Here is a 10,880-nt window from a genome sequence, read left to right as displayed (position 1 = left end):
CTGGAAGAATTTCACTTGATAAATTTCTGAACCAATCATTCGCTTAGGCACCATATTACTCACAATTCTTCAATCTCCAAAGCATACACACGGTGTTCTACTGCGACACGGGGTGGATTGGATTTACTTGTTCACTTATTTACCTCTGACTACGCACTGAATGTTCGCACAAGCAACTCAAGCCACGAGCTGACAGAGGGGATTTGAAAAGCGACGTGTTCTCCTCTGATTGGTCGTTAAACGATCCGCGCTCTACACACAAAAATAATTCGATTCGGCTGAGCTCGGAAAACACGATAAGAGACAATCCAAAACTGTTGCGCATGCTTGCAAGGGGAGAGGATGTTGAATCCGAAATCTGAATCTTATCTAACAGCAAGGTATTTACATAATGGAAGGTTAAGCAGGTCGTTTAGTTTGTGGGGAAAAGCAGAGGAAGCCAAATTTCAAAAGAATTTGCTGAGGGGGGGGTGTTTGTTTTCAGAATTTCTCACGGTGAAAAAATAATGGCCGCTCAGCCTGTTTTGACATCTAAGACTACCTTAGAATATGTAAATACCTTGTCTAACAGCGCAGGAAAAAAAATGAAACGAAATGAAAGCCTAGAAGAAGCAGGCAATTTGCGGTTTAGAAATATTGCTGAATGGAAACCCCAGATGTTGCTGTTATCGCAGTTAACCACATCGAAACCAGACTAGGGTGCCTCTTACATGTATGACAAAAGTGATAAAAGCCAAGTTTTACTTTTGGTTGAACAACAGAGCGTGGTTCAAGATAACATATTTAATCAATTTTGAAAAAAGAAACAAAAAGTGGAATTTAATCAGGTCACGGTTGGACCAGGGGGAATGACACTTCCTTTGCTAAACCGGAAAAAATCTGACTTTATCCGTTGCTAATCGTCGTTAACCGAGTCTAACTGCTGCTCAGTTAGCAGCGGTTAGTGACAATTAGCAACGGGTAAATGCGATTTTTTCCGGTTAGCAGAGGAAGTGTTATTCCCCTTGGGTTGGACTAGAAACTCATAACCATTCCGTTTATTTCCAATATATTCTTTGTTCTACAGTTTTCTGAGTTTAAGTCAGATTTTTTAGGCGGATAATGAGACTTCCGCCTCTAACTGCACCACCACCCTAATGCCCCCCCCCCCTACTGCAGTCTGTGACTCACCGCAAACCAACAAAAAGTTGCCCACACAGCCTTATCAGTCGAAAACCAACTGCTGCCGCCAAAAGCCAGCGGGTATCAGTTGTGGCAACGGCGTGCGTGACTACAGTGACAGTGAAAACGATCGAAACATTCCCAGCGTGGAAGACAATTTCGGTGCTGTGAGTGAGAATGTGTGTCTATTTTGGTGATTTTGGTCGACCCCGTGTTTAGGTGATTTGAACTCTTTTTTTTGTTTGTTTTTCAGACTACAGCTCTCATCGTGGCATTCGGCGCGGTATAACGGCCGGGTGGGTATAACGGCCAATTAACGATCGGGAGATGTTGGCACGCAGCGACGTGAAGGGAACGCCAGATAAAGAATAATGTACTTTTTATTACGCCGTGGTGAACATGCTTCCACATAGTTTTACAGATCAAATAAAGAATTGTGACAGTGCAGGGCCATAGAAATAAAACACACAGAGAAAATAAAAAACACAGTTTTCGGAAAAGTTTTTGCAAATTTCTTTATCTGTCAGAGAAAAATATGAGTAAATGCATTTGTTGGAGGTGTAATAGTTTTCGATGAATAAACCGTCTCCGTTGCTTCTCAGTTCGTGTGTTCTTAGCAGGGTCGTGCAATTTCGAAAGGAAAACATGACGTACGACGACTGTAGCAAATCGTTTCCCATGCGAACGGACTGCTGTGATGCTTCATCTCTCACCCAGCAACACACTCGTTCGTTGCTGCTACAGAAACAAGTGCGTATGAAACATGGGATGATACACTTGGATTTTCGTTTCATTTATGAGTCATTGAAATACTTCAACATGCTAAAAACACTATTTAAATCACATTTTTAAATAGTGGTGCACGCCAATAGAATGATAATTATGTTTTATGAAAGAGGATAACAAATTCGACCACTTAAATCCAATTAACCGGCGCCCGTAACCATTGAGAGACTAGCGCGCACCAGTGAGACACTAATGCTCTGACGGGTGAAGCACAAGCAATGCGACCGGGTGGGAGACTACCGAGTGCTACGATGAGTGGAAAAGTTTTTTTTAACGACCGAGTCATTAGAAAAATGTATGAAACACTTGAAGTGACTCATTCAAATGTTGCATGAAAGTGTATCATTGAAACGAAATTGTACGCCCCTGGTTCTTAGTATGTACCATTTCGATGTATGCCGAAGTGCTTCTTCCGCTCAGTGGCGTAGCAAGGGGTGTGCGGAGGATGCGCATTGGCGTAGCTAGAGGGGGAGCCTGGGGGGCCAGGCCCCCCCAGAATTTTTTCATATGGAAATGAGAAAAAATGTGAAAACCACTGTCGTGGTGACAAACATAAATCTATAATAGACATTTATATGGCATATTATGTGTTCAAATTGACAGTTATTGCAGACTATTCTCAATTTGTCACTCTTTTCAAGATCATTGTTCAAAACGTAATTAGTTAGTTCTATTGTGCTATGTAATTAGTTAGTTTTGATTTCCAAACATTATATATCCAGAATTATACAAATAGAAGACAAACGAGTCTTCTTTTTTGAATCGCTGAGAAATTAAATCTAAATGATAATTTCTAGGAATTCTTTGATGAGTATCTTTAAGAATCTTTGAATTTTCTAGCAGCATTACTGCAAAATATGGTTAAGTGCTTCTTTGTGGAATTCAAGTATCATGTGGGAAAAAATCTGGTTGAATTTGCAATGGAACTCCAGCAAAAATTTTTGAATTCCTAATGAGAATAGATGTTACATAATAAGAAATGATCCATGTAGATCAAGCATGAACGCGAGTTTTTTTTTTTTTATTGAATTAAGTTCGTGTCATACAAAGCCTTAATCTAATGGTTTTAACATATGTTTAAGAAATTTCCGAACTTTATTGCACACATTGTTTTGTTCAACCATCTGAATTCTCTGATTGATTTATTAAAGCAATATAAACTATTGTTTGCTTCTCCTGTTATGCACCATGCAATGCAGTGCATGGCTAACCACAGTGCTGCATTATGTTGTTTGTTTTTTACATTAATATTCCATTGCAAAATGTCTTCTATTTTTTCATATTGAACCATTATCCTTTCTTTTAAGATTTGCTTAGTCCATTGCCTCACTTCTTGACTGTTCCTTCACTCCCTTATTCTATGCATATTGCTATCTGATACTCCACAATGTTCACAGTAATCACCATTCAAGTTACCAATGTTGTATGCCAACAATTTTTCTTTGTTGGGTACTATGTCGTTTACTAGCTTATAAACAATTTCCTTATCGACTGACAACAAAAAATTGAGCCCTAAGTTCCTCCAAATTACGTTCCATTCCACGTTAGGAAACCGAGTTTCTACATCCACTGACATACTCTTTTTGTCTATAAAGCTCCAATACAAAAGTCTTACCGTCTTGAGATCATATCTCAATTTGATCTCAATTGCACACTTTACCAATTCTTTTGCATTACGTGTTAAATATTTGAATCCTTGACATTTTTTTTAAATTATTATACAATTGATTCTTTGAAAATTTCCTGGAAGAGTTCTAGAATGAATATTTTAGTAAAATATTAGAGAAACTCCTTGAAGAATCCTTACAGATTCTTAAAGCGTTGCAATAATTTCAACGTGCAGTTTTTTATTTCAATTCAACTGCGTGATCATTTGAGAGTTAGAAGGACAGATTTACCATTGTACCCACAAATTTGGTTCCGCACCGGGCTCCCAAATTCCTAGCTACGCCACTGTCGTAAGCAAATGCGCTCGATTTGGAAAACAGCTGCCTCTCTTTGCAAGTGAGCAAAGCTGGGATAAACAAGTGTGGCTTGCTTCGATGCTTCGTTCGTCAGATTTGTGCCTGTAAAGTTTGTATGTAAAATTGCCATGGGAATTCTTGATCTTTCACCTTAAAGGATGCAAATTCCTAGTGGAATTAAAAGTGGAATTAAACCAATGTTTTTTTTTACTTACAGATATTCCACTAACATGCCCAGGTTCATCAACATCACTCTGATAGTGTTTGCAGTGAAAATATTGAAGTAAGTAATAGACGATGCGATGATTCAAAGGACTATGTGATATTTTCAACTCATAGGGTTTTTAGAAATATGCTTCTTCTATATAAAGTTTATTAAAGAAAACTTTGATATTTATAAGAACATGCCATCATACTTATGAAAAAACTATTATTTCCAAACATAAATACTTATTTATAGCCAAGATTAGGGATTTTTCTTGATTTGAGCGGTTCGCTCAATTTCTGCCCTGTAAAAGGCCTCGATTATGTCGTTTGAGACATTTTGCTGTTCGATGACCTTTCCGCTAAGATTTTCCAGCATCGCCTCTATCTTTTGGAATCGTTTGTTGATTTCGGCGAACTGTTGGTCGATATTCGTTTTTGTACCTTCAATCTGGCCTAACCTGGAGTTGAAACTGGAATTCTGCTGCTTTGAATGATCGGTTGCCTGAGATCTGTCGTCGTTTCGAGAGAAATTCTGCTGTTCGTCGCAAAATTTCACTCCTTTAATTTTTATACCTGATTTGTCTCTTATTAAATTATTCTTCCACGCGCAGTGCATTGGGTTGCCAGACATCAATACTTCTTCTAGTGCGCGGAAATGATGGATTGCAAAATGTGTCAAATTGTTATAGGAAATATCAAGGTGGAAGAGCGCAGGCATGTTCCAACCACAAGCATCAAAATGTAATAATTGATTGTATTTAAGATGTAAATTGGTAAGTGATGGCAACCTCATCGATCCATGATTGTAAATGTGTTCTATTTCATTGGAAGATAGATCAAGAGTGTTCAAATTGTCTAAGCCATTCAACTGGTCTAGATGAACTATTTGTATCAAGTTACTATTGAGATCTAAATGTTTCAATTTTTTCAGTTGATCAATGTTCTCTGGAATACTTGTTAGGTTTGCTTCATAACACGCAAATTTTTCAAGCTGGTAGTGCTTTTCCCGTTCAATGATAACGTTTTCAGTGGATGTGAAACCTAACTCAATGTTCGTTAATTTCGGGCTAATGTGAATTGTTCTAACCAACTTCCCATAAAAAATTATGCTAATGCATTTCGCAAATTGATCAGTAAAATTTTGTGGGAGTATGTCCACCTCGGCGTGTTTAAAATAAAATGATTCTTTATCTGGAATTCTTCCCATCAAAGCGGCATCAGAGGGCCAGTGAAAATGGATAATTTCGACTTCATTTTGCTTGTCAGAACTTGGTTTCAAAGAAAACGATTCTACTCCTGCAAATGCTGCGATAAAAAGTACACTAAAAGGAGAGGAACGCACCATCATTAAGTAATAACAATATTAGTCACACGTCTACTTACATCACCGTGATTCTTTCCATTCTGAATTAGTTTTCAACCGATTTCACTTTTATTGATGGCACTGAACGCTCGACTGGACACAAGTTATCCCAACCCCTTTTTATACGTTTGTGATGATTCCGACCTTCTGCTTTAGGGTGATGCATATTTTTTTTAAGAGTTAGATATGATTTTACGTAGCTCGAATCATCGTTACAAATCAAACAAAAGTCAAACGCGCACGCATTGCTCAGCGGCATCACCGTCATGATGTGGGAATCATAATCATCAGCAACAATCATCACATTTCGTGTCTTTACTTATAGTGTCTCAATGGGGCTTTTCATTTGACGTCTTAAATCAGCTGATTGTTCGGGCGTTTGACAGTTCTTCTATGAAGATGACACGTTCTTGTTAGCAGCTGTTGTTCAAGCTTTGTAAACAAATGCATGCACGGATCTGTCACATGAAAAGGCCTATATGAAATTGTATATTCACACGCCACAACTATGTCAGGAACTGACGACACCGCATAGACAAGCATTCTGGGTTACTCCGTACCTACTCATCAACCCCTCTTATTCAGAGAAATAATAGCTGTTCCAACATTCTTCTGAATTACATCGAGTAAAATGTATTTGAAAACAAATTTCATTGAATGTAGAAAGTGAGAATGCAAAGTTGTTTTCAGATGTTTTCATCGGTGCACCCTAGGCTTTAGTTTGTGTGGTTTTTGCTGCAAACGACAATTTATCAGTGGGAAACGTGATAACAGCTATGACTGCACTATGGGATCAATTCGAATTATGAATTCAATTTGGCTGTGACAAAAATACCATACCTTTCTTGTGCGCTTATATTATTATCTCTACAAAATTAAAGCACAGAGAACAGACGAACATGCTCAAACAAAAGTTCGTTGCAATGCTTTGCAAAATCGCACATCATGAGCTTGGAAACGTCTTTTCTGTAAAACGTACGAACGCCATCATATACCACTGTCATTTCGCAATAATTGATAAGCAGTAGGTATATTTTTATGACTGCTTCCTGCTCTGTTCCTTTTTCCTCGCAGCACTTGAATGGGTGGTTTAATCGTTTCCTAATCGTTTGAACAAGAATAGATATTTCACTATCTGTTATTAACCCTCTAATACCCAACCCCGCCTTTAGACGGGGTATAGTTTGTGAATTTTTGTAAATTTTGTTTCGGGGACAATCAATTTTTTTATATTTTTGGCTGATATTTCGAACTATTCTGTATATCTCAAAATGGTTTTGGGTGTCTTTCGAAGCTTATTTACATTGTTTTAAAATCATTGACAAATTGATGTCTTAGTCACCTTCCAGAAGCCATTGTATATTTTGTATTGAATCGCTTCGGTTCTATACTATTTCCCGGATACCCCATTTCCCGGAAAGACATTTTCCGGAATAACCCTTTTCCCGGAAAACCATATGATCAATTTCCAGAAAATCGAGCCTTAAAACAATTTTATATTTTTTTTCAAGATTGTAGAACTTACTAAATGAATGGAACTCAAACTCTCGTTTCAGTTCACTTAACAAAGAAGAGCCAGCATCGTTGAGCCAAATGGACATATTTTGACTGGCTTTTCAATAACAAATTGTTATTCCTCTTCGTCAAAGGCTGTTCTAGGTGCATTTATATAGTGGAACACTGCTAACTGCATAAGAAATTTTCCCTTCTTCAATTTACAGGCTGTTCCTTTTAACGATGTAACGTTACAAAATTGGTTCGAACTCAATTAATTAATTCCATCTCATGTTTTTCCTTCTTAAAAAATGGGTTGTTCTTTCGACCTGATAGAACAACACATTTTTAAGAGAAGGAAATATAGCAGATGGAGTTAATAGTTTGGCCGCCAATCAAATACGCAATGTTGTAACTAGAAAGAACAGCCTTTTAAATAAAAAAGGGCAAATCTCCTATAAAGAAAGCAGCACGTGCCAATAAAACACATGGTAACCAACATATATGTTCTTGCACGCAGCTGAAAGATCATCTGAAGGAAGCTCGAAAACGGCCATTAACTTATTTTTGCCCAAAATACAGATGGGACTGACTTGCGATTCACGGCAGTATACTCTTCTTTGAATAAGTCATTCAAGTTTTGACTTTCCCATTTTTGAAAATTTTTATTTCAACGTTTAATTTTTGTTTTTTTTTTTGTTCGCGTCTGATGTGTAGGTTTCAGAGGTGTTGTCGAAGGACGAGCCGACTTTTTCATTGCTTGAGCTTATATTGACTAATCTGCAACCCACCTATAGAGCTCGCAAATAGTAAGAAAACTTTAAACCAAGAGTATACAGGTTATAAACTATGCGAAAAATGCATCCGCTACAATTTTATTAGATATTATTCCTTTCTTTTGTGTTTAGGCTATTCATTTGAATGTTATATTTTGGAATTAAAGCTGCCAGAATTGTCATTGAAAATTTTCCTTCAATAAACAATGGCTGTTCATTCAAACTGTATTGATAAAACTGCATCATAACTGCTAATAGTTTTTAATGTTTTCTCGAAGATTTGGAAATAACTCTGAAAGCCCTGCTTAAATTTTTCGATGAATACCAACCAAATAATGGGTCAATTATTGTGCATTTCATAAAAAGGTTGAAATTTAATGCGTCTGGGAAAGGTGATAACAGTTTTCCGGGAAATGTTCCATCCCGGAAAATGGGTTTCCGGGAAATGTTTTCCGGGAAATGTCTTTCCGGAAAATGATTTTCTGGGAAATGTCATAGAATCAATCGCTTCAATTTACATTTTTTAAACGTTTCCCAAATCATACTATTTATCATAGTAAAATAGTTTAAAGGAATCGAATACACTTTGAATTTTTTTTTTTTTTAAATTAGGCTGATACAAATTTAATTTTCACTTTTTGTCTCCCCCCCCCCCCCTTCAAAATTTTTTGGCTGAATTTTGCATTTTGAGGGGGCACATAAAAAATATTTATCGAAATTTCGGGATTTGCTAAAAAATCTCTAACAAATCCGATGAGCTCTTAATATTTTTCAGTTGAAATGGTTTATTATTTTTATCCCCCCCTCGATCAGCCAAAGAGTGATGGTACAAAAAGTGAAATAAATATTTGTAACGTCCTTACACGGGAAATATAAAAAAAATAAAACAATAAAATATTTCAACAATAATCATAAAATCTCAAAATGTTTTTGTCTCAAAAAATCCGTCTCCCAAATAGGCTTCCAGGAAAAATAGGAAAGTGTGGGAATGTTCAAAAATTAAAATTAGAAAAATCAAAAACCGAAATTCACAAAATCGAGAATTAAAAAGAATCATCTTCCAAAACATGTTCAAATCGATTTTAGATGACGAAAAATGATATTTAGATCAAAATAAAAAATTTGGGTATTAGAGGGTTAAGCGCAGTCAATGAAACGCTGAGCAAATATTTCACATTTCGCCTTTCCGAAGAACATAAAAACACAAAGCACGAAGTTTTTGGCAAAATTCTCAACAAATCTTAACTTGGTTGCCAATATTGTTTAATTATCACTGTTTATTAAAATTTTTATTATAAGACTCACACATTTTTCGAAACAAAACTTTCGAATCCAATTTGAATTGTCCAAGCGAAACTCCTGAACGAACTTAAAGAAAAAAAATCTCAGGCGAGATTCATAAAGCGTCTCCTCTGCCCTTTTGGATAAACTTTTGGATACATTTTTGGAGAAACTCCGGGAAACATTATTGGAGAAAAAATTTAAGCAACTTTTAGCGGAATATATGGAGATATTCAAATCATCCTGGAGAAAATAAACCTGAAGAAACTCAATAAGAAAGTTGTGGCGATACTGCGTGGAAATTATAGGAGCATCTCCTAGAAAAATGTTCTGGTGCCACTCTAACAGAAATTTCTTAAACAACTTTAGAATAAATTCCTCGAGCAACAAAAAGAGAATTTTCAGAAGTAACTACAAGCAAGATTCTAGGACCAACTTCATCATAACACAAAAGATGCCTAGAACGCCTGAGGAAAATTTGAACAATAAATTTGAAGCAACTTAAGAAGATAATGTTGAAGAAACTTCCGGAAACAATTGTTAAAAATCTATTTTTTGGAGAAATTTAATGATGAAGTATTTCATCAACTTTAGGAGAGACTTATGTAAAGCATTTACTAATACCTTCAAGAAACTCCTGGAAAATTTTCGGAAAAATCCGGAAACTATTCTAGGAGAAATTCTTGGAAACGATTAATGAGGAATTCCTGAAGTAACTTCAGGGCAGTTCCAAAGGCAAATCGAAGATGAGTTCTTGGAGGTGTTCCAAGAGAATTCTAGAAAAACTAAAAGAAACTTCAATAAATTTCTCGAAAACCTTGAGCATGAGCATGAGCATGAGATGACCGTACAATTCGTAGTTGCTACTCCGTTACTGATCAGAACAGTCAACATTGCACAGGGAACCAAATGGATGGGGCCTGGGTGTAGCTTTCCATCCTCAATGTACAATTTTGAAGGTTCAAAACTTTATATTGTCAGTACCGGCGCCGGCCACGTCCTTACGGTCATCGGGGAAGGGAAGGAATGTTGGTGTGACATCCGTTGCTACTAGAGACCGTGTGTACCTCCGCATCCCCACGGTAGGAAGGACGCTTGTTAGTGGGAAGGGAAGGGATAGAAAGTTACATAGATCTGGATTCACATTGCACAGTGGTTCCATTTGTTCAGGGAAGCGGTCATAAATAATTTTCTTCGTTTTTTGAAGGGAAGAATCCTTTTTAATGACCAGAAATAGCATGTTATAATCAAAAAAGGATATTCCACTACGTTTTCATGAACATCACTTGAAAAATATTAACTTTGGACATTTTTATTTATGATAATGAAATTATCATTGAAAAAGCTTTATTTTGCACAGAAATCAGTAATCAAATATTTTTACCTATTATGAAGAGTGAGTCGAATTATATCAGTTTCTGCTAAGCAGAGCGTTCATGATTAACAAAAATTTTAATCATGATTAATCATTGATGATTAAAATTTTTATTTCAGTGATTATTGATTATGATTAATGATTAATTTGATTTTGAGGATGATTAAAGATTATGATTAATGATTAAATTTTGTTTTACCTGTGATTATTGATTATGATTAATGATTAAAAATGGCTCATTGATTAAAAATCATGATTAATCATGATTAATCAATCACAAAAACTGGAAGTGATTAAAATATATTTGTTGTTAATAATATTTTTGGAGTTTCAAAAGTAAAAGGTAACACTGTCTGGGAGATTTTTGAAAGAAGAATCATAAATTATAATATTTAGAACAGTATTTAAACCAACTTTAATTCAATAAAATATGCTATATGAAGAATAATTTGTTGGTGATGAATGATTAATGA

The 10,880-nt window shown here is 36.0% G+C and overlaps 4 protein-coding genes and 1 long non-coding RNA gene across 6 annotated transcripts in view; 2 read left to right on the top strand and 3 right to left on the bottom strand.

The window, feature by feature from the left end:
- Window positions 1-328, bottom strand: part of LOC134285577 (uncharacterized) — a 29,177-nt gene extending 28,849 nt beyond the window's left edge. The window contains exon 1 of the mRNA XM_062846630.1: window positions 64-328. The gene's annotated coding sequence lies outside the window, so the exon portion shown is untranslated. The remainder of the gene's footprint in view (window positions 1-63) is intronic.
- LOC109622760 (tachykinin-like peptides receptor 86C) overlaps window positions 1-10,880 on the bottom strand; it is a 436,364-nt gene that overhangs the window by 203,978 nt on the left and 221,506 nt on the right. The window lies entirely within an intron of this gene.
- Window positions 911-1,664, top strand: LOC134285578 (uncharacterized). Its single transcript, XR_009996480.1, has 2 exons — window positions 911-1,340; window positions 1,415-1,664. It is a non-coding gene; the product is annotated as an uncharacterized LOC134285578 (long non-coding RNA).
- Window positions 3,846-10,880, top strand: part of LOC109400459 (protein artichoke-like) — a 41,470-nt gene continuing 34,435 nt past the window's right edge. Inside the window, exon 1 of the mRNA XM_062846626.1 lies at window positions 3,846-4,194. Coding sequence (XP_062702610.1) covers window positions 4,070-4,194 — 125 coding nt within the window. The 5' untranslated portion in view covers window positions 3,846-4,069. The remainder of the gene's footprint in view (window positions 4,195-10,880) is intronic.
- On the bottom strand, window positions 4,263-5,644 carry LOC134285576 (leucine-rich repeat transmembrane neuronal protein 2-like). The gene is made up of 2 exons (XM_062846627.1): window positions 5,502-5,644; window positions 4,263-5,440 (listed from the first exon to the last, which is right to left on the bottom strand). Exons 1-2 carry the CDS (start codon window positions 5,519-5,521, stop codon window positions 4,378-4,380), a joined length of 1,083 nt encoding a protein of 360 aa, XP_062702611.1. The 5' UTR covers window positions 5,522-5,644; the 3' UTR covers window positions 4,263-4,377.

This window comes from Aedes albopictus, chromosome 1, assembly GCF_035046485.1.
Source record: "Aedes albopictus strain Foshan chromosome 1, AalbF5, whole genome shotgun sequence".
Classification (NCBI taxonomy): domain Eukaryota; kingdom Metazoa; phylum Arthropoda; class Insecta; order Diptera; family Culicidae; genus Aedes; species Aedes albopictus.
Note: the sequence above shows the minus strand (reverse complement) of the source record. Positions and strands in the feature narration are given on the sequence as shown.

What these genes read in the sequence shown, in the direction of transcription:
- LOC134285576 (XM_062846627.1), bottom strand. Translation starts at nt 5,521, where the DNA reads ATGGAAAGAATCACGGTGAT. An exon ending in ATGGAAAGAATCACGGTGAT is followed by an intron (nt 5,441 to 5,501) that starts GTAAGTAGACGT and finishes CTCTCCTTTTAG; the next exon opens with TGTACTTTTTATCGCAGCAT.